The sequence below is a fragment of the Anarrhichthys ocellatus genome, unplaced genomic scaffold (assembly GCF_004355925.1).
Source record: "Anarrhichthys ocellatus isolate YVR2014 unplaced genomic scaffold, GSC_Weel_1.0 scaffold50, whole genome shotgun sequence".
Lineage (NCBI taxonomy): Eukaryota > Metazoa > Chordata > Actinopteri > Perciformes > Anarhichadidae > Anarrhichthys > Anarrhichthys ocellatus.
This window is the reverse complement of record NW_022280080.1, coordinates 2,167,416-2,189,883: the sequence shown is the minus strand read 5'-3', so window position 1 is coordinate 2,189,883 and position 22,468 is coordinate 2,167,416. Positions and strand designations below refer to the sequence as shown.

General features: G+C 43.8%; 1 protein-coding gene and 1 non-coding gene across 21 annotated transcripts in view; one reads left to right on the top strand and one right to left on the bottom strand.

Annotated features, from left to right (window-relative positions):
• Nucleotides 1–22,468, top strand: part of clasp1a (cytoplasmic linker associated protein 1a) — a 76,360-nt gene that overhangs the window by 23,363 nt on the left and 30,529 nt on the right. For 19 of the 20 annotated variants that reach the window (XM_031869998.1, XM_031869993.1, XM_031869995.1 and 16 more), the window contains exons 3-17: nucleotides 2,587–2,665; nucleotides 3,235–3,338; nucleotides 4,141–4,232; nucleotides 4,411–4,486; nucleotides 4,900–4,997; nucleotides 5,888–5,958; nucleotides 16,035–16,172; nucleotides 16,389–16,462; nucleotides 16,927–17,019; nucleotides 17,118–17,263; nucleotides 18,997–19,132; nucleotides 19,257–19,327; nucleotides 20,236–20,295; nucleotides 20,869–20,946; nucleotides 21,991–22,158. In XM_031869998.1, the coding sequence (XP_031725858.1) occupies nucleotides 2,587–2,665; nucleotides 3,235–3,338; nucleotides 4,141–4,232; nucleotides 4,411–4,486; nucleotides 4,900–4,997; nucleotides 5,888–5,958; nucleotides 16,035–16,172; nucleotides 16,389–16,462; nucleotides 16,927–17,019; nucleotides 17,118–17,263; nucleotides 18,997–19,132; nucleotides 19,257–19,327; nucleotides 20,236–20,295; nucleotides 20,869–20,946; nucleotides 21,991–22,158 (1,484 nt within the window). Of the gene's footprint in view, nucleotides 1–2,586; nucleotides 2,666–3,234; nucleotides 3,339–4,140; nucleotides 4,233–4,410; nucleotides 4,487–4,899; nucleotides 4,998–5,887; nucleotides 5,959–5,985; nucleotides 8,095–16,034; nucleotides 16,173–16,388; nucleotides 16,463–16,926; nucleotides 17,020–17,117; nucleotides 17,264–18,996; nucleotides 19,133–19,256; nucleotides 19,328–20,235; nucleotides 20,296–20,868; nucleotides 20,947–21,990; nucleotides 22,159–22,468 lie in introns of those variants that run through there. The other variant, XM_031869999.1, reaches the window with a different exon arrangement.
• On the bottom strand, nucleotides 2,078–2,204 carry LOC116395859 (U4atac minor spliceosomal RNA). The gene has a single exon (XR_004213552.1). It is a non-coding gene; the product is annotated as a U4atac minor spliceosomal RNA (small nuclear RNA).

The window sequence follows — 22,468 nt, the reverse complement described above, 5'->3', positions numbered from 1 at the left end:
TCTTCAACCACGTTAGCTTCGTACTTACTTTAGCCTTATCTTATTTGTGACCGGCGGTGTGTTCAGACATGCAGCTACAGGGACTGAAGAAGCAGCAGGGTGTCTTTGTCAATGGCTGCCCACGAGGAGGTGTGCAGATGTAAAGTGGTGACAGGCAAAATGAGAAAAGGCGTTCAACTAAGATGAAACGGACTCTTGCACATCACAGTTACATACAGAAGGACTGGCCAATCAGAGCTGGATATGTAAATGAAGTGCTCAGTGCATGCATACCCAACAGCTACAGATGGAGTCAACGGCCAGAGGCAATGCGCCTCCTTTCTATGAATTTGTCTGAACACGGTCAAATTTCCAGGATGGAACAGTTGTGCTTTTTGTAGCTTCTACCAAGACTTCTACCATTCAGCACCAGCTTATTCTTCGTGAGGTGGACTGTTGGTGTAGCTCCTCAGTCAGTCAATCAGGCTTCTTTGTGAGTTTTAGGGTTCATTGCTGATCTCTGGATGCTGGATGACTGATATGTGTTTTAAACCAAGTCCTCATCAGCCAGAGTGCCTCCTGATATTATGATGGCATTCACAGTGTTGTGCTCGGTTGTACCTGAAAAGTGAGGAATGGTTTTGTGAAGAATGGAAAGAGGAACCAAAGTTCACATCCTGCTCACCTGGCCCTTCGCTGAGTGTGATTTAGCCCCCCCGCTTTGACGTTCTCTTTGCCATCAGGAGCCTGACTGCGGCTACAATGCTAAGCTACGCGTGGGTTTTGTTATCCGTCGATGGTGTAAGAGAAGCTTGCTGTTGCTCATCAGGTCCATGGCAACCACAAGTCCATCCATCAGTTCACTTTCCTGTCTCCTTTCCTCTCTCTTCTAAACTATTATCACATATTAAATGTGAAAGATAATCAATGAAAGAGAGAGTTTTCTCCACTGGTTCTCTTCTCACAGCTTCTTGTCCCACTCTTTTTCCTTTCCGATGATATTTTCTCCAAAATGTCCTGAAGTGTGGCGAACAATGGAAATGCAGAGAAGAAGCTGGTGTCAAAGCCTCACGTGTTTTGAAATGGTGGTGTTATTCAAAGGCTGCGGGTTGGTAGGTTTCTGTCTGAGAGAACCAAAGAGGCATTAAGAGAGACTGCTGTCAGAGAAGAAACCTGGAGGATCCCTGAAAAGATCTGTGTATCTTTCTACTCAACCACCCACCGGTCTTATTTTCCTTTTACAGCCAGCTTCTCTACAAACTAGGCCACAGATGTCTAGGTAACTCAGTGCACATCAGTATTTATCTCATAGGGTGAAGGATATCCAGGTCAGGAGTTTTGATTTCATATTCAGTATATGCTGATGCAGAGTCTACTATAGATAAGAGGAGGATTTGGGAAGAGGTGACGTCTGTGAGATTTGGGTCAAGAGCCTTAGGGGGGGTGTGGGTCCTGTGTGTGTGCGTGTGTGTTTGTATTTTGGGGGGTCCGGATGTGGATGACAGCAGAAGGGAGTCAGCCATCTGTCTGCTGAACTGGCACTCGAACACAGGGTGCAGTTGTTGCCATGGTCCCTTTGTTACTCGACTTCCCCCAGTCCAGAAAAGGAAAAAGAGTGTTTACCTCCAGTTGTCTCGCTAAGACCTAACCCAGATATAAACTGAGCAGTGGAGTTTCGGTGGAGATGTTTAACCCCGCCGATCCCTCTGGGAGCTGTCGTTGAGTCTTTGTTGGGGCCCTGTCATCAGTCTAATTACTGTAATTCCCTCCAGTTGGAGAACAAAGGGACTGATCTGAGGATTAGGCCTGTGGACAGCAGGCCCTCTGCTCACTACCTGCTCCACCAGTGGGAGAAAGGATGTTTGGAAAAGCAAGACAATGTGATCTAAATGTGTATATGCACATTTAGATCACATGGAAATATGCTTTTTATGTCATGTGAAGTAGAATAAGAAACAATTTGATCTCATGCAGCCATTGATGTACTTCATTGTGCTTTAGTGCCCTTGTTGTTCCAGTCCACATCCACTAGGAGGCAGCAGAGTGATGGAGTTACACCACTGATCATTCACTTGAATTTGTATTTCACACATTTAGAGGTTTCAAAAATTGCACCATGATCTGGACTGCAGTCCAGGTGATGCCTATGTGTCGCTATGGTGTTAGCAGGGCTGCTCTCACTAGCCGTTCATTGAGCAGTTCACTCACCCCATGACAAGGAAAGGTGCTAGTAGAGGGTTCTGTGTTTTTATATGAAGGTTTGGTCATAGCGTGTACAGTCATGGTGCAGGAGTGAAACTGTGTTTTATGTGCCACAGGAGTCTCACATGTGTTCTAATCCGGCGCTGTGAAAGTTGCAGGAGGCCAGAGTCATCTATGAACACAGCAGAAGCTTAAAACATACAAATGTTCTGTTTACCCAGAGTCCTTTGCAACATGTCATTTTGAATACAGCTTTCAACCTGGGCTCGTCCATGGTTGTAGCAATGATTATTCCATTAATGTGTGAATATAGAATTTGAGAAAATGGATGTTTTATTTTGATGAAAGGTTTAAAAAACAAAATGCATTCAAATGTATGTCTGTGTTTTATTGTGTGTCCACCAGGTGGCTCTGCTCGGCTTGGACCTCTTATCGGCCTTAGTGACGAGGTTACAGGAGCGCTTCAGGGCCCACGTGGGAACCGGTAAGACTGTGTGTCCTCTGTGTTTAGTTCATTATCGGTGGACCAGGTCATTATTTAGTTCATGCTGCTAAAAGCCTCTTGCTTTAGGTTTCTGAGCAGAGCCTCATCCATCCACACATTGAGTTAAATATTTACAGCATCAGTCACACCACATCATATTGGTGGTGGTTAACCAATCTCCTCTCTCTTGTGAAGTCACATCAACCTCTGAGTTGAATTAAACTGTTCTCTTTAGTAAGGTTGGGGATTAGATGATCACTCAGTGCTTCCCCTCACAGCTGCTCTCTGAATGTGAATAACTAAACAGTGAGATTTCTATTATCACGGGTGTGTTCTTGAAGGTCGTTCTCGGCTCTCTATCACCTGGATTGCTGACCACTCCCCTTTCTGCACTTCATTTAAATAAGAATACATCATCACTTTACAACTCTGACTGATTGCTACAAAGAAAGGGGAGTGTTTTTATCCATAACTCTAGAATGCATATGCTAATTATATCAATTTCACACAAATGTCTACTAGAATATAATGATGAAGTGATGACATTTCTGCTGTGCTCCCTCCCTCAGTTCTGCCCAGCCTTATTGACCGATTGGGAGACTCTAAAGACCAGGTGCGAGACCAAGACCAAACAGTTCTGCTGAAGATCATGGAACAAGCTGCCAGCCCGCAGGTACCAGCGCACACACACACACACACACACACACACACACACACACGCTTTTCTGAGAGAGCTCATTTTTTCCATGAGTTTGAGCATGCAGCCTGAATTCATTCCAATGGTGACTAATTTGTATTTGCTGCCAATATTCTTCTTCTTTTCTTCGTCTTGCTGGATAACCACGAGTGCACAGTCTGAGTCCCTGGTAGCCTTGTAGCGTGTTCACTGTGATGAAACTCACATGATGCTCAAACCGTTGCTATTGTCATCCAACACAACCCCCCCTGTTAGCTAACTCGTACGTTATCCACGGGAACGAAGCAGTCAGGTTTAACTATCGCCATCAATAATATCGGCAAATGGACTGATGTACTTTTATAGCACCTTTTGTGCAGTGATTGGTACCCGTCATGGTACAAGTCATACAGGATGTATGTATGTGGTTTTGGTTTGGTTTAGCTATTGCTTTAAAAAATATAACAGGAAATACGAAAAGGCCCAGAATGTTGTGTTGTCAAGTCTAAAAAGGTCTATTCAGAAACATTATTTTTTTTAAAGCAAGTTGTAAATTAAAAGGTTCAATTAAGATTATATTATAAATTCCATATTTCTACTGCCCGGTACCACTGACTCTGTGCTTACAGTTGTGAAGCGTTCTATATGTGCAGTGGCCTGAGGTAGAAACCTAGTCTCAGACCCTGTGTATGGCATGCTGGGTCTACATGTGGCTGCAGTCCATTTCCTGTCCTATAATGTGTGTCAGTGATCCAGTACAGCAACAATAAGCCCGTATCTTGTGTGTGTGTTGTTGCAGTATGTGTGGGACAGGATGCTGGGGGGCTTCAAGCATAAGAACAACAGGACCAGAGAAGGAGTGTGCCTTTGTCTCATCGCCACGCTGAGCACGTGAGTCAGCTGCCCCCTATACTGGTCATACTGGTGAAGATAGCGGGACATCCTCATTTGCATACTCCTTATAATTCCACCCTTTCTAAATGATGTTCGCTGTCCAAACAGTAGGGCCTCTTGTATATCTGCTATCAGCTGTTCATTGGGCTGATTTATTTCAATTCTTGTCTTCCAGACACGGAGCTCAAGGCCTGACCCTCAGTAAGATCGTCCCCCACATCTGTAACCTCCTGGGGGACCCCACAAGTCAGGTATGCCCACTCATGCTTTACTACTGATACTGTTACATACAGGAAATGTATTTCAGTCTTAGGTTTAAGGACTTCGTAGTAGGACAGAAAGACAACACTTTAGGGAAACAATATTACACAATGACACATTTTATGATTTTTTTGCTTTCATATTGTTGTAAACCTGACATCTGGCAGTGTTTTACTGATTCAGTGAAATAACCTATTCTTATATATTCTCTGGGTTTCTGATTACTTTTGAGAGGTGTTTGCAATTATTTTTGACATTTGCGAGAACTACATATTTAATCAAACAAAGGTATTCATTATTACTGGTGAAAATAATATAGAAATGAGTTTGATTAACAAATGAGTAACAGAGACGATGTGAAGACGTACCAACGCATGATGTCCTGTGTTGCTGTGGTCATCAGGTGCGTGACGGGGCTATGAGCTGCTTGGTGGAGATCTACAGACACGTGGGGGAGAGGGTGAGGATGGACCTCTGCAAAAAGGGCCTGCCACAGTCACGGTACGAAGACGGGAAGCTGCCAACCTGTCCACGGCCCCTCCTCCCTTCATCCTTCCTCCTTCCTTCCTCCCTTCATCCCCTCCTCCCTTCATCCCCTCCTCCCTTCTTCCCTTCCTCCCTCCTCCTCTGTTGCGTGTTCTTTTCTGCCTTTGCATCCTTCACTCACTCCCTTACGCTTCCTCATACACACAGTGATTGTAGGTCAGGTAGCAGGCCACAACACTGTGGTTCTCCCTCTAGTGGCCCAAATAAGCAATGCAGCTTTAGAGGACTGATTTACGACATGCACATTTATCAGGTGCACCTAGTTTAAACAAAACGGTGTAAAACAACAATTCAGCAGTAACTCCTACCTGAGAAGAGAAGATCAGAACTAGTTATTGAGGTGAAAGCTTTTCTGTTTCAGACAGCCTTGGACTGTGATTGTTTGTATTCTCACTAGCACCAGGGTTCTCATGTCCCCCCTCACACTGTGAGAGTCACTCTGTGCCTCGTTTCTTCCCCTGTGTGTGATGTGTTTGATATAAGCTCATGACTAAACACCCAGCTGATTTCTAGTCGTTCGTCTTGTAACCGGCCTTCAACAAGCCCTTTGGACAGGGTGCCAGAATGTCATAGCTTCCATTTGGACGAGCTGTATTTCTTTTTTTACATCACACACCAGCGAACAGAGACGGTGTTTCTGTTACTGTTGTGTCCTCTTCGTCCTTTATTTTTTCGTACACTTGACAGCATGTCCCTCTCTTTCTCTGGCCTTGGTGCCAGTGTGTCATGTGGCTGTTTTGGACACCATCTATTTTGGAGAGCTTCTCACCTCCCAAGTGTTGGATGGAGCAGCAAACCAGTCCCTCGGCGTCAGTCTTCTGACACATTTTCTTTTTCTCATACAGGTTGAATGTAATCTTCAGCAAATTTGATGAAGTCCAAAGATCCGGGAACATGATCTCATCCCCTGGTTCCGGTGAGTGTTCCTCTCGTGTCTTTGTGCCCTTTAATGTTTTATGTGGTAACCTTTTGATATGCATCCATTAACACAGCGTACCCACAGTCTAATCAAGCACTACTGTTTACCTCAAGTCATTCACTGCTGGATGGACAGACGCACTGTGACCAGCAGGGCTATTGCTGACTCAGTAGAACGTGTTTGTAGATCTGAAGCAGCTCGGTGGGTTGTTTGTTTGTTATATATGTTTTTATGATGCGTTAAGTAGCTGGCTGTTTGTCCCCTGTATCCACCCGTCTTTCTGTCACAGCGCGACAAAACACAGAACACGCGTTCTGTGTGTTTTCTGTGTTACATGTGTGTGTGTATTGCTTTGTGTGTGGAGGAAGAAGGGGGGAGGGGGGGTTGTGGCCCAGACGGTCAGCCTGGGGCTAGAGGGGATGAGGTTTCTCCACAGGAGGTGGGCATCCACTGGAGCTTTCAGTTTGTCCCTCTGTGGAGCCAAAGAGCAGAAAAGGGACAAAGAGACGCATTGAAGTCAACAGGCAGGTGTATTTCAGAGTGATTTGTGTGTTCGGACAGATGAGACCTCTGAGCAGGTGGAATCCTCACTGCTGACTCTGTGCCATTTCAGAATAGCTGAGCCAAGGAGAATAGAGTCAGACAGGGCTCAGCGTTTCAACAACAGTCTGCAGCGTCACCTTCCAGCTTCTCCACATTTCACGTGTGGAGTTCAGCTGCCACGACCACCTGATGAACTCTCTCACACACACACACACACACACGCACACACACACACACACACAGATACATGTAGTGACACAGGAGAGCTTCATGACCCCGTAGTGTAACATCATGATTAGCTGCTTAATCAATACCAGATTATAATAGCAAATATTTTAAACTTAAACTGACTTTAACAAATTTCCCCTAACGGGATGAATAAAGTATCTTATCTATCTAAAGTTTTTTGTGAGTGGCTCATAGTGTCACGCTGCGGTTTCCTGCTCTGATTATCTCTCGCGTTATTTTAGTAACATCTATATATCTGACAGTGTACCGCGCAATAGACGCCCTCTGTTCATAACAGCATTAAAGGGACACTCAGTCACCAGCTTTACTTGTCACGTCGCATGATGCTCGAGCAAGTAACCCTGATGATGTCATAGTGATGTCGTGTGTTATTTTCTCCTGGGCTTGGCCTCTGTACATCACACGCTGGGGTTGTGGAGTTTTAAAGATGTGGGCGTTAACCAGGCATGGAGGGTCGAATGAAAGATGCTATTGCACTGCATTATGGGAATTGTAGGATTTTTTAGAGCCTGACCCTTACCATAGGCTTAAAGCCAGAGTTTCTCAGTCTCTGCTGGATTGATTTTCACCTTTCCTTTTTTGAGTCTGTGGCAAGACCCCCTTTAAAGGCAGTCCCACCACAGTCATTCAATATTCAATATAGTCTGCTTTAATTTAAGATAGACTATTAGAATCTTGTTCAACTGTCTTCTGTGGCAGCGTTTAAAGAAAAACTGATGACGATGTTTAATCTGATTCCTAATGAGTCTCTACCAGTCAACTGTCAGTTTGTTTGGAAAGTAAAGAGGAACACGGCAACGTGACTCATTTTAGCAGTTATTAGATAGTCATATCATATCATAGCCTCATATTCATCACCATCAGCTGCTCCTCACAGGCTCCACTTCTCTCCTTCACGGCTGCACTGAAAGTCACTTTGTGTCTGAAGATGACGACTCATTTTAATTAAAGTCCATTTGCCTCAGAGCCGAGAAGAATGTCCGACGTTCATGTGGACGGAGAATGAGCTGCGCATGTGAAACGGCTTCAGAATAAAGAGGAGTCAAGGCTGAGTTAGAGATGAAAGGTGACACAGAATTCCCAAATTCTGTCTTGTCTTGTGAGATGTTCACAGATTATGTTAGAAGAGAGATGGAGGCAAAGGGGGGTCACACAGGCAAGGGGGAGGGGGGGTGGAGGAGAGGAAGGGAGAGACAGATAACAAAACAAAGCAGCCATTTCTGTTGCACCACTGAGATGTAGAGTGGGAGAGAGAGAGAGAGAGAGAGAGAGAGAGAGAGAGAGCGCGCGCAGCGGAGCTTCAGAGCTGAGGGCAGCTTTGCACCATGACAGCTGGAGAAGGTAAGACTGCAAATAGAAGTAGAGTTCTCTCTTTGCTGAGGTCAGATCTCACACACGTATGATACAGAGATCACCCCTCTCCCCAGGGGCTGCATGTGGAGGGGGGGAGGGGGGACTGTTCGATGAGGAGAACATGAGAGTTTTCTCTCTCTTATGTAATCGGTTGTTGTTGTTGTTTTCAGCTGTATTTTAACCGGTCTTGTTACGTAACAAAGCTGGTGTGCGTGGAGAAGGTAACACCTCCTGCTCTCCTCTCCAGACACACAGAGTTTCTCTCCTGGGTGGACTCTGTGAATGGTGACTGTAATGTTACGTGTCGTGCCTCTCACTCCTCTCTGGCCTCCGGTCTCCTCTCAGCGCTTGAGTGACCCAACACTTGTTTCATCTCAGTCCAGCGATGAGAGCTACTGTCTGTACATTTGTTATGCAATCCATTCATCGTCTCATTCATTTCTGATTACTTGTAGTTCAGTTACATTGAAATACTTTCGCCTTCTACTGCCCAACAAACGTGATGTTTGGTCCTTTTCTGGTGTGATGCTATGTGACGCGTGTAGAAATGAATATATAATAAAGTAAATCGACAGGGATTGAGATAATTATTAACATACAAAACATCCGATTCACGTGCTCTGCTCAAAGCCACCAGACTGCGGTCGGACAGTTTTATTTTTGTGCTTGAATTGCACTACATATTTCTTTACATGTTTTTGAACTTGTGTGGAGGTTTCATGAGGTCAGACTATTCTTCATTACTTCCAGTGTTGCAGTTGTGAGGTTCTTCTAAATGTGTTTTATTCCGTTATTAGAGTCTGAACGTTGCAGCCTTCTTTGTTTCTGAATTAGTTTTAGCATTTTAAGATGACTCTCCCAGTGCATTGCTCTCATTATAAGCCTCTTAGGATAATGCTGTACAGCTAAACCCCCTAAAAGTGCACAGATCTCAAACTGTAGATCTCAAGTCCTTCATTAGGTTGATTGGCTGATGCTGATCACTGATGAGAGCATTTATTAGGTTACTTATTCCTGCTGGTGTCAGTAGTAGAAAAGAGGGTCAAACAGTGAGCTGATTAAATGCCATTCTGGGATAACATGCATTCTGACGTTTTATAATCTTAATGGCTTTTAGAGAATTACACACATTCTATGTGAGTGTAGAATCCTAAATAGACAAACAAATGTACGTCTGAGAAGTCGTAACCGTGCTGAAGTCTGTTGGTCAGCATGTCGGGTGTGTGTGGTGCAGCTAACGAGTGTGTTCACTATCACTTAAGCTACGGATTATTGTCTCAATCAATCACTTCATTGTTTGTTCTGTAAAATGAACAGGTCATATCACAAGTTCCCAAAGCCCACGGTGATGTTGTCAAACGTCCGTCTTGTTTTCATCACCAACCGTCCAAAACCCAAAGAGAACATATAGAAAACAAGAATATTTGACCATTTTACAAGCAGGAACCGGTGGATTTTTCGATTGAAGTGATTAATTGATTATCAACATTGTTGCCAGTTTAATTTGTCCACTTATTGTTTCAGTCGTTCCACTAGAAATAGCATTTGTCATGATACCGGAATGCGTGACTGTAGCTGCTAAAAGCCTTACCACCAACAGCAGAGCTAACGCGCTCTGAAAGGTGTCCCACATTTAGCTGTTTCTCCTCAATAACAGCTATCTGATGACTGTGACTGTGTTTATAAGTGGGACTGTGAGAGTCAGAGTGTCTATGGGTCCGTCTGCTTCTATGGGACTATTTAAAGCAGATCAATGCATAATGCAGAGTGAAGGCAGTATTTCTATAGAACCACAGAGAGGACTGTCGGCCAGCAGTCTGACAACAGGGAACTGTGAATAAGGGAGGGTCGTCGCTATCCCAGCACATCAGCCGACGGGTTCTCACTTCCTTCAACACAATCACAGAACGCCTTTGTAATTGGCTGAATCCACCCAGGATTTGTGTGTATTGGTGTGTGTGTGTGTGTGTGTGAGTGTGTGTGTGTGTGCATGAGCTGTCCTAGTGGGCGCTTTCTGTTCCATCAACATGGAGGACACTGCCAGTCTGTTCTGCTGCGATGAGAGCAGATCACTTCTTCTTTCTGGCACTAGCTGAAGAGGCACAGCCTCCACTCACTCAACTGAATGCAGGCTGACACAGATGATCTGATACTTCTTCATGTCATGATGTCACATGAGGGAACATGCTTCTCTGAGCTGTGAAGGGGAACACTATAAGACAAAACCCAGTTCACAAGCGTGCTCGGCCCACTACTCGGGATGACACAAGTGCCACAGTGTCTGCGTGGGTGCTTGAGCTCTGTGTATGCCTGCAAGTGTGTGTGTGTGTGTGTGTGTGTGTGTGCAGCCATTATATCCTGCACCATGAAGAAATGGTTAACACCAGTGGGGGCTGAATGCTTATTCTGAGGAAGCTCTTTGATTATCTCTCACACACACACACACACACACACACACACACACACACACACACAGCTTAATGCGTTTTCTTACGCGTGTATGAATAGTGTGTGTGTGTGTGTGTGTGTGTGTGTGTGTGTGTGTGTGTGTGTATCTGCTGCCTTTGGCTGCTGCACAGTGTGGTGGAGGCTCTGAAGACAGATCTTTTCTATGTAAGGTATTTATAGAAGACATTTTTTCGTAGCAGTGGTTTCCTCAGAGTTGTTCATCTGGACACATCTTGTGGTGATTTACTGCTCAAAGTTGCATACAACTGAAGAACGTGATGCTGAAACTACACTTTAACCCTAAATACTGTGAGCTAAATTGATATTAAAGGATTAAGGATTCGCTATTCTAGTTTTTACTATTTCAGCAAACGTCACAAGAAGACGGAAAACCAACAGCTTGATAGCATAGAGTAATCCATTCATTGTTTGTTTTGGTCTTTTCATGACAATAACAAAACTACACGCTAATAAAAGCATTCATTATTAATCACCAGCAGTATAACTCGTTACCACTGAGATTCTTGGAGAGGATCCGGAGATGCAGCCGGCTTAGATTTGAACAGTCAGCACACGAGAGTATAGACTGTGAGCAGCGCTCTGAATGATGGGATTGTCCTCCTTGTGCCCAGTGAAGTGGGCCAGCGGCTCTGAGGATCAGAGGGGGGTCTGTGAGGCCGCTGTAGAGGGGGCACGGCCAGGTTTATCTAGCCCAAGATTGACACTGTTTTTAGTGGCAGGTGACAATGCCATTAAAAAACTACATTTCATTTGACCCAAGTATAAAAACAAGGAAATGAACTTGCTTGGCTTTGATACTCCAAACATTTCTGGGACGTTGTAGTGTGTATATTTTAGTGGAAGGATGAGATTTAACCATACCATCAAACTCCTGGCAGCCCGTCTCCATGTCTGCTTTCCTGTTTCTACCTTTCTCTCTTCTGTCCCTACGTGTGGCTGCTTCTATCTGATTGCCATCACTGAAGCGATGCAGCGTAGGAGGAGATGAATGAGAGACTCATGATGCCAACCGGCCCCATTGATGGCAGTCTGGTGGAGAATAAGCACCCTGGGATTTGTTTGATGCTGCCCTGTTTTGCAGGGGACATATTTGATGTTATGGAGGTAGAGCACTAATATTAAAGCTTTTAGGGCGAGCTGAGAATGTTTGCAGTGACAGCAGCTATTTTCTCTTCTGAAAGATTCTGACAGTCATAGTTTGTCTTGAAGTCAGTCTGGTATAAAGCACCTGGAACCAGCTGGTCTGCAGAAGAGCCTGGTGTCCGGACATGACCTCTGGGAAATGAAGCAGCCAATGCTCCTTGTTTCTTCAGCTGATGTGTAAGTGTGAGTGGGACAACCAGCTCCTTGTCCTCTGGACGGGCCGGGCTACAGTGATGTTTCTGTCTCACAGTAGATGTGAAACGTTGCATTAGTCATCGTTAATCCAATGTCTCTGGGCTTTGGAAAACGAGCTTTTTGAAGCCATTCGCTGAGGCTATATTATTATTATATTTCCCTATGTTTGGACATGTTTTAGACTAAAAGACAAATTAAATCATTTAGAATTTTTATTTTGCATTAATCAACAATAATAAAAGAAAGCATCACTTGTAACCGTAGTTTCATCTGTGTTGCTTCTGAATTTAGGACTCCATATTCACAGTTGGCAGTGCTATGTGCGATTCTTTTGAGGTTGCTTACGTGCAGTTTTTTTTTTTTTAAATGAATAGATTCATATCTGTGGACACTTTCGACACAGTGTTGATTCCTTCTGCACCTTTTTGTGATGATCTCTCCTCCTAATCTGCAAAGCTCACTAGTACGGGTGCTCTGCTGAGACTCAGCATTTCCTTGTGACAGATAGTTTGCATTTTAGTGAGCGGGGCCTTTTAGGCTTCAGAGCAGTGCTTGTCAGAACTCGTCTGACTTCAACTTCAGAGGATGAATCAGCGTTTTGTGACGCAGACGGACGGCCTTCAGATGTCCTTGTTGGGTGTTCAGGACTACAAGTGAACCCTCTGAACCCCAAAACGCACCAGCGGGATTGAAAAGCATCTTTTCTTTAAACAATCGCCAAAACTACACTGTTAACCAATGCAAGAAGCTGTAAAAACACTCTTTTGTCCTTTTCTCTTGAACACACCATGTGCGAGGAACGCTTCCATCATCAAAAACCTTTTATTCTACATGTCTCATTTACAATAATCTCATAAAATATTTAAAGCACGTAGAACCTTCTTTTTTTCCAATATTGGTAACACTTGTTTGGATATATAGATTCTATTGTTTTCTAATTTTTGTAAAATAAATGATCCAAGAAATTCAACTTGCGTATTTCCTTTTTTATGATTTATGGCATGGTAACTGTGTTGTACTGCACTAAAGACATTTTTTATTTCTCTCTCACTTCTAGTTATGACTGTGCTGTTTCCATAGAGGGGCAGGACTTTATATTGCAGTGAGAATCAAGACCACATAGAGGGAAACGTGACAGAGCAAAAAAGTGCTTGGAAGCAAAGAATAGAGGTTTAATGAGTCATCAGCTGACGGATCGGTAAGATGTTGTGAGTGAAGAGCAAGTACCATACTAACAACACAAGCCCGCCCATCAGCAGCACAGTACACAGTCCTCTGCCCCACAAGAGCCCTGTTCTCACAGACCTCTGTCTGGATTGAACACTGGTGTAGTAACGAGTGACAAAACAAGGCAACGCTTTTGTAAATGTTTGATTTACATTTCAGCCCTGCCAGCGGCCTCTCTGGTTAGTCAGTAAAACAAGACATTCTTTGTTATGACATAACCCTGATCACCAGTCAGCTGTCTCTTATGTAACCCCCCAGGCTACAGGCCCGGGGGGTCAAAAGGGTCAGCGGAAGAGAGACCCCCCCCTCTTCTATCTCACCCATGCCGTCAGGCAGTAAAGAACGTTATCAAGCGTCTGAACCTTCTCTGAATCCCTCATGCCTCTGGGCTTTTCTTCTTCCTCTAAAGAGAGAAAACCCTCCCTATTATATAAACGTGTGCTTTACTGGTGACTCCGCTGATGCCAACGCAGCTTCAGCAACCTTCAGTACTTCAGTGTGTCCGCAGTGCATCCTGACACCTAGTGCACAGAGAAGGTAGCGCACCTCCATGCCTGAAATCCACCTGACCGTCTGCTTAATGTCTGTGTGTTGTTTTGAGTGGTTAAATAACTCTTACATATCCTTGTGCTGGAAACTTCTTTCCAAAATACTGAATCGTTATTTGAGATTATATTTCTGATTATTATTAAAATGATTTAATTTGATCTTGAAGGATAGTTTGTGTGTTTTGAAGTGAGTTTGTGTCCAGAGTCAGTCTGTTACTGCAGTAGATGGAGAGTAGATCTGAGAGAAACAGACAGCAGTACCAGCACAGGGGCAAGGCAATGTACTCTGTGTGTGTGGGGGGGGGGGGGGGTTCAGTTGCTCATCGCATGTGTTGTGTGTTTACTCAGTATACACACAAACCAAATGTTATTGACCTTTTTGTTCATATAGTACTTTTAAAATAAAAGTGCGCAATACACTACTTTTGAATTCATTATTGAACTTTGCCATAATAATGCGATTAATCGCAATTAAATATTTTAATCGTTACCCAGCACTAATATATATATATATTAGTGCTGGGCAACGATTAAAATAAAAAAAAATTATAATAAATTAAACAAATGCGTTAACGCGCGATAAAATAATTGTCGTCGTTAATTAATGAATGCGTTAACGTGAAATTAATGCGTTAACTTGCCCAGCACCAATATATATATATATTATGATACTTCCACATTTTGTTCAGCAAGACACTAGAAGTAAAAAGCTGATATTAGGCAATAAAGGAAATACACAACCACGAGCGCATGTATACTCTAGCTCATTTGTGGGTTTTAGGAGTCTTCCCTGCAGCTCCCTATAGAACACAACCATCATAATGTTGTTACTAACACCTGTGTAATTCCTACTGGGACGAGTCAAAACGTCTGCTGTGACTAAACACCCGGGCTGCGGGTGATGTCCTCTGTCATGAGATGTGAAGGAGACTACAAACTACAAAAAGCTACTTCGATACTTCGCCCCGTACGTTCTCACTGTGTCTTTCCATGCAGTCTACATAAAGTGGACAACCTGGTGAAAGACATCTGTGAATGAGTCTCTGCATGCTGGGCTGACCTCTATACTGCCTGTCTTTAAATCCTCTCTTTATTCTCTGGCTTTTAACTCACTGTGAGAGTTGTTGTTCTTTTTTAAATGTGCTTTATGAATACGATTGCATTGGATAGGTGTGATGTGTTAAAGCTTATTGATGCTACATCCCCTTGTCCCGTCTGCAGCAATGACCTCACTCTGAGATGCTCTATTGATTGATGGGGCTGTATGAGAGTGAGCACAAGAAAAAAAGTGATCTCACAACCATACACCCCTCCCTCTTTTCACCATGACATGTCCCTACAGTCCAACATCATCGTACATCAACACACACACACACACACACACAGTGATAACTGAACCCAGAGAAGAGGGCTTAAGGGGTGGTTAGTCTGGCACTTTGTCAGCGTGCAGCATGCTACAGAGGCACACGCAGAGCACACACACACACACATCCTGTCGACAGATGCCTGGTGCAGCAGAGAAATGCTGCGGAAGCTGATGTGCCAGAAAATCTGCGCTCGTAAGAATGATGCCTTTTAATCTCCCTTTTCTCCCCCTCCTCTCTCTCTGGTCTGCTCTCCGTTGTTGCTCTGAATTCTCTGGATGTATACGTCTCTTTGCCGTCCCTACCCTTTCCTCTCTCGACCTGTTGCCTCTTTGTCTTTTGTCTTCCACATTGTTAATGTGGCGTCTGTGATGAACGCTGTGTCATGGTCACGGTGCGCTTCGGAGCAGGGACATTTAAGGAGCTGGTTCCTGTGTATGAGCCTGATCACTGTTGTGTGATCGGTTCCTGTGACGGATGAAAGCAATGTCAATGTGCCGCTAAAGGGGAAGGCTTCATTCATTATAGTGGGCTCATCCATAGGAACACATGCTTTCTGATAAACAGATTGAGGAATTGTTTTTAAATCAATGAGCTGCAACCACCCACCATCACATCTGCCCCGGGGCTAATCCTTCCTGTGAATGGTCACGTTGGGCAGGTGACCGGGGGGGGGAGGGGGGGACTGTGTATGCAGGCATAGCTGCCAAACCAGATTACAGTCAGATGGATGGATACAGGCGGAATACAAACACATAACCTGACAGAGGTCATGCAGTGCAGAGATGACTCTGGCTTTACTGATGAGAGAATGATGATGCATTTCACTATGGACATTAACCAGGAAGAAGAGTGATGATGATGATGAAGGAATAGTGATTTATCGATCAGTCGTCGAGCCACCAGTTATCCCGAGGTGCATTTTTCACAACTTAAATAGTTATATCATACATTTTCTCTTTTCCTGCCCCTGTCGTTGCAGATAAGAACTTTGAGGATGAAGACTCTGTGGATGGAGGCCGGTCCTCCTCCTCATCATCCAAAGCTCCCCCTAGTGGCAGGAGGCCTGTAGTGAGCGCTGTTAGAAGACCCAGCTCAGCCACCGCGACCAAGGTCACAGGTGAGGGAGCGTTCAGTCCAATAATAAAGATATAATACATTTACTGTGCAGCCCTTTCAACATTAATAATAGTGATCGTAACAATACTACAACTGTGACTTTCACTAATGTCTAATAATAAGAGGTATTGGTGAACACGTCCCTGCTGCTTACATCATTCTATAAATGATTGTGTTGTTGAAACTCCGGTACAATACCTTTTGTTTTTGTTCAAAGGTAAAGAAGCAGCTGCCGGGGCTGTTGATGAAGAGGATTTTATTAAAACCTTTGAAGACGTGCCCTCAGTCCAGGTATGCAGAGCTCCGTATTGTTTTGTGATGGATTTAAACACCACTCACTCACAAACCACAAGCACATTTATTCTTACGTGGCATAATGTCATATTTTTTGCCAAGACAAGTTCAGCAATTCAGTAGTTGCTTCCTATTTCTTTTAAAGTGGTACATCTCACTCCACATCGAACCATAGGATTTCTTTATTTTTTATTTATTTTTTGGGTCCTCTAATACAACTACTCCGCTTAATATCTCATATTTAGATTTTCAACAACAGGACTTCAAACCAAGCTGTGACAGCTAGAGTTGCACAGCAACAGTTGAGCTTACATTTAGGCTGCTATTTGCATTTCACAAAACGTCCACTTCCAAACGTACTCACACACAGGTGGCATCGAGTTAAAGTGATCAACAGACTTCACGCTTATAGTAAAATATCAGTATCAGTAAAGCTAATGATATCATCTCTCTGTGTCCAGATCTACTCCAACAGAGAGCTAGAGGACCAGCTGACCAAGATCAGAGAAGTGCTGTCTGATGACAAACACGACTGGGAGCACCGAGTGGTCGCGGTAAGACACACACACACACAACAGGGGGGAAGTGCATGAATCCACTGATGACATACTGATGTACGTTGTCTCTTCTGTTTGCTCTTGTTCCTCTCCAGCTGAAGAAGGTGCGTTCTCTCCTGCTGGCCGGGGCGACTGAGTACGAGGGTTTCCCTCAGCAGCTGCGTCTCCTGGAGGCTCCCCTCAAGCTGTCAGCTAAAGACCTGCGCTCACAGGTGGTCCGCGAGGCCTGCATCACTCTGGGGTAAGATCCCAAGTCGAGGAGGATGCACTGTCCCGCCCAGGTTTCTAAATGTTTGTGGCACACCAGAGTTAAGTACCACTTTACAGCAGCTTTAATCTGGTAACCTCAGTTTGAACTCTGGCAGAACTAAGTAAGAAATGACAACCAGCACTATCATAACAGAGCATGTTTCCCCATGTGCACAGAGTTTGGGTGTTTTGAAGTGAGGTTGTATGAGCTACTTCTCCATAGTCAGTGTAGTAGCTACAGTAGATAGAGTTAGGAGAAACCGACGGGAGCAGAGCAATGTACCACTGTGGACAGGGGCAGCAGCTAAACTATTTTAAACACCTTTAAAAATCAATAATATTTTAAGTGCACGCTGTATTGAGAATATTTTCACTGCTTTACTTTGCCGTCAGACAGCTCTTTCTTTCAGGGAAGTGAAGCCGTTATCTGTGCTCTATTCAAAGCCACCAGACTCCTTTGACAAAATCATGAGTTTAATTTGCAGAAGACAGGAGCTGCTGGTCTACTGCTGCCTCCATCGGTTAGTTTGTTTGTGTTTGGTGAATCTGAAGTCACACTATAACTCAGGGTGTGTATATGGAAGAATCTGGTAATACGTATTGTATCAAGAACAGGGTTTGTGATTCGATATATTGCGATACTCTAAGCAAGGCGATATATTTTTACTTTTTAAATTGAATTTTAGGAAAACTGTCATAGTATAAAGAACACACCATATGCAAAGATCCCAGTCCCTGAAACATCATGGCTTCACTTTGAGAGGGCACACTGAGGAAATGCAAACAATTAAACTAATATTATGTAAACTATTAATTATACATCGATACAGTGTTTCTTAGAATTGATACAGTATCACAAAACATAATATTGTGATACTCAATATTTTCCATGGTTTCTCTCCTCACAATAACAGAAACTAACAGCAACTCCTGTGTTCTGCCAGGTAAAATGATTGTATTTGTTACATTGTAACATTGTACATTGTATTTGTTTGGTGGCTTTAAAGAGAGCACAGCAAACAGCTGCAGTCATTCAGCTGACATGAAGGGATCAGCATCAGTTGCCTTGCCAGCGCACTCCTAATAGCTTTGATTCAGTAGTGATATTAACTTTGTAACTGATTGGGCTACTCCAGGAAAATGCTAAAATGTTTTCTTTCCACATACTTAAGCTAATGAACATGAGCCCTGCTCGGGTATGAGACGAGCAGCGTGCTCTCCACCCAAAAACATCCATCATCCAAATATTAATACAACCCCGATGAGGTGGAACAGAGCAGAGACGCACGGAAAGAGCAGCAGGTTGATGAATAGATGGCAGCTACGTGTATCCTACATCGCTTGTAATGTCACCGGTTCGCCTTTCAATCCGGTACTAACTTTCCCCAGCTGAGGCAGAGCACATACTGAACTTTTCTTCAGTTTATACACCATTACAACCATGACTGTCGGTCTCTCTTTTGTGTTCTTTCCAAAAAGATACAACTGCCTTTATAATCTTACATACGCTTTTTACTTATTCGTCTCACTCCTAACGTCTTACCCCTTAGTTAAAATGCAGAGAGTTAAATACTCGTTTAGACTTTACAGCATACTCGTTGGAGGAGCTGCACCTTTAACACCGCTGCTTGTTTGTGAGAACAACAACAACGCATCGCCATGAATGGATCAGAAGGGGTATACACTTGTTCTTTAACACCACGTCCTTCCCTCTCCCTCTGTCAGACATTTGTCATCATTACTGGGAAACAAGTTTGACCACGGAGCGGAGAGCATCATGCCCACCCTGCTGAACCTTGTGCCCAACAGTGCCAAAGTCATGGCCACGTCCGGAGTGGCCACCATCCGCCTCATCCTCAGGGTAAGGAGAGTCCATGTGGTTCCTCAGGCCCCCTGCAAATATCTTGATTCCTCCACGGCGATACATTTACAGCGCTGTCATATAAACCACGAGTGAAACTTCAAATTTGTATTTTCTCTTCCAGCGCACGCATTACCCACGTCTTATCCCCATCATCACCAGCAACTGTGCCTGCAAATCAGTAGCAGTCAGACGGTAAGAGGACCTCGATACTTCATATCTTCTCCTTCTCCTACAGCCCCAATATCACAAACGTACAGCATACGACATCCCCTTCTGCTATCCACTTAGTGATTGTGGCTAAGTGGATAGCAGGTCCGTCTTTCAATCAGAGGGTCGGCAGTTCGAACTCCGGCTCCGCTAGTCGCATGTCGATGTGTCCTTGAGCAAGACACTTAACCCCAAAAAATTGCTCCCGTAGCTGTGCCTACGGTGTAGAAATGTGATAGACTCTGAATTGTAAGTCGCTTTGGATAAAAGCGTCTGCTAAATGACTGTAATGTAATGTTCTACTTTGTCTTCGATGATTTTTAAGATTGAGTTGAATTTCATCTTACTACAACCGTGTATTAGGGCCATTTTAGGTAAAACAAATATGAATATATATAGAGCCCGGTAGGTTCTATATAATATTCTAGGTAATATTCTGGAATAAAAAAAATCTGAATTTCCAAGATTGAAGTTGTAAATATATGAGAAAATACTCACAAACTTACATTAAAAAACTTGGAAAAGAGTGGGGTCAAGGAACCAATGTGCTTCCTAACAACTCCCAACACTTTTACTTTTATCTTTTTCTTGTAAATTATGAGTTATTTAAAAAATGTATTACCCCTCTTCCCCCACTCTGCAATTGATTTATTCTTTACCTACAATGGCCCTAATATGTCATCATACTATATAGTGTATAATATGAATAGATATGAACTATTCACTATTTTACATTCTTGATTCGTTTCTAGAAACAATTCAATCTTTTGAACTCAATCACAGGCATGTTATGCTTTTCTTTTATATTGCTTGTGTCGCCTTGTGACATGTCATATTGTGTTTCTCTCCTTTGTTAAATATCCGGTCACGGTGTTGTTTTGTCCCCTTTCCAGACGCTGTTTTGAGTTCTTAGACCTCATGCTACTAGAGTGGCCCACTAACACACTGGAAAGGTAAGCTGGATCTCCTGAGGAGAAACGTATCTACTGTTTCCTTCTTAACCACCCGAGCACATTGCAAGTGTGCGTGATGCGTGTGTCAAATAGATGGCGTGGTGTATCGTATGTGTGTGTGTGTGTGTGTTTGTGTTTGGTGGAGGTAAATGCTTCTTCCTCCTCCTCTCACATGATGGCATTTGAGACGGCTAACATTTGAGTTGGCTAAGTGTCGGTTGGATGCCTCACTGATGAGGCCCATTGAATTGATGAGTCCTGAGAGAGCCGTCATCATCAAGACCCCCAGCGATGAGGTGGCTTTCCATCACTGTAAACATGACAACCGCGGCAGAGACTTTAAAAAGCGCGTGAAAAACCCTGAGGGTGGTCACATAGCCTGTGGACCACCAGAGGAATACGAGTGGAAGAGACAGAACGGAGAAAAACTCCAGGGTTTTTATTGGTTTAGCATTTGTGGTTTAAGGCTGCAGGAGTTGTCTGACTTTACTTCCTGGTTTTATCTGAACGGGGTCCTGGGTCTCTTGGGTTAACTGCTCGTGTCCTCCTCACCATGTTCCCTTACTACCCCAGACATGTGGCTGTTCTGACTGAGACCATCAAGAAAGGCATACACGATGCCGACTCTGAGGCCAGATCCATTGCAAGAAAGTAAGTGTCATTGTCTTCATGTCGTCAGCTATGTTTTCATTTAGTATTAGTCCTGTGTCAAGTGTCCTTGTTAGTTTCTATCATATTTATTCAACTTCATCTTGTTTTTTAGTCAAGTTTCTTTTGACTAAAAGTCTGGGCACTTTAATCTCAAATCACAATTATTTTAGTTTAGTTTTAGTCAATGCTGTCGTTGTTAACTTTAACTTTAGTGAGTCATTGTGAGTCCTCCTGATGTGCTCATTGTGCGCTGCCATGTAGTCCTGATATGGCGAAAACTAAAAGTGCTGCATTGAAAAGAAAACTGTCCATAATAGTTTGTCTCCTGTTCATTTGTCAACATAAATCAAGAGAGACTTTGGTAAAGTTTTTCAACTAGCTTTGTATTGTTGCAGTGTGGGTGGTGTGTGCGTCTGAACAATGTTGGGCTGCACCCAGAGCTCCCCGCTCATTTCTCGGGGAGAGTCACCGGATGACCAAAAAACATTTGGCGTCATCCGGTGGACCGATGGCCTGCAGGTGAGCGGGGAACTCCGGGAACAAGATGCCGTCTCGTCATCGTCTCGTCTTAGTCTCGTCTTAGTCTTGGGGGGGTTGTTTCGGAAATATAATTACAGCATAGTATCACGATATTTTGCGTGGCAATATTGTGTCGATACACAAATGCCAAGTATCGATTCTTTATTTCTAAATAATTAGAATTGTGTGTTTTTATTCAAATCACCACTGTAGATGACTTCATGGACTCTAGGCCTGTGAGATGAACCAAGTGAAAACTTTATCTTATTAGGTAAAACAGAAACTGCATAATTTGCAAATATTGCAGTGTTTGATATCGCAATACTCAGCCAATCGCAATATTGCAAAATCACAATGATATCATATCGTGATGCTATCTATGTAGTATTCCCCCCCCCTATTGTTTAGTCGTAGTCTCCGTTAACCAAATGAACACTGATTGCACCACTTATTCTTATTCCTATGGTCGACTTTATGTTTTAGTGTATTCATATATCTTGTGCTTTTCCTCGCCCTCACCTGTAGGTGCTATTGGGGTTTCCACGGTCACTACAGCCGCGAGGCAGAGCACCTGTTCCAGGCGCTGGAGTCCACCTATCAGAAGGCCCTGCAGTCTCACCTGAAGGGCTCTGACAGCATCGTGTCTCTACCCCAGTCAGACCGCTCGTCCTCGTCCTCCCAGGAGAGTCTGAAGTAAGGCCCGCGATGCCGTCCTTCTGTCCTCATCCCCTACCATGTTATCTTCCCGTCCCTGTTCCCTTTGTTCCATCTCTACTGTCCTGCTTTGGTCGGTCCAGAGACCCCCCCCCCCCACCCTGTCCTCTTTTCCACCTTTTTTCTATATTCTCCTAGCTTTATCACATCTATTAGCTGTAATAGATTGGAGGAAACCACTAATGCTAATGTGTCTTCTGACACACACACTCACTCTCTCTCTCTCTCTCTCTCTCTCTCATACACACACACACACACACACACACACACACACACACACACACACACA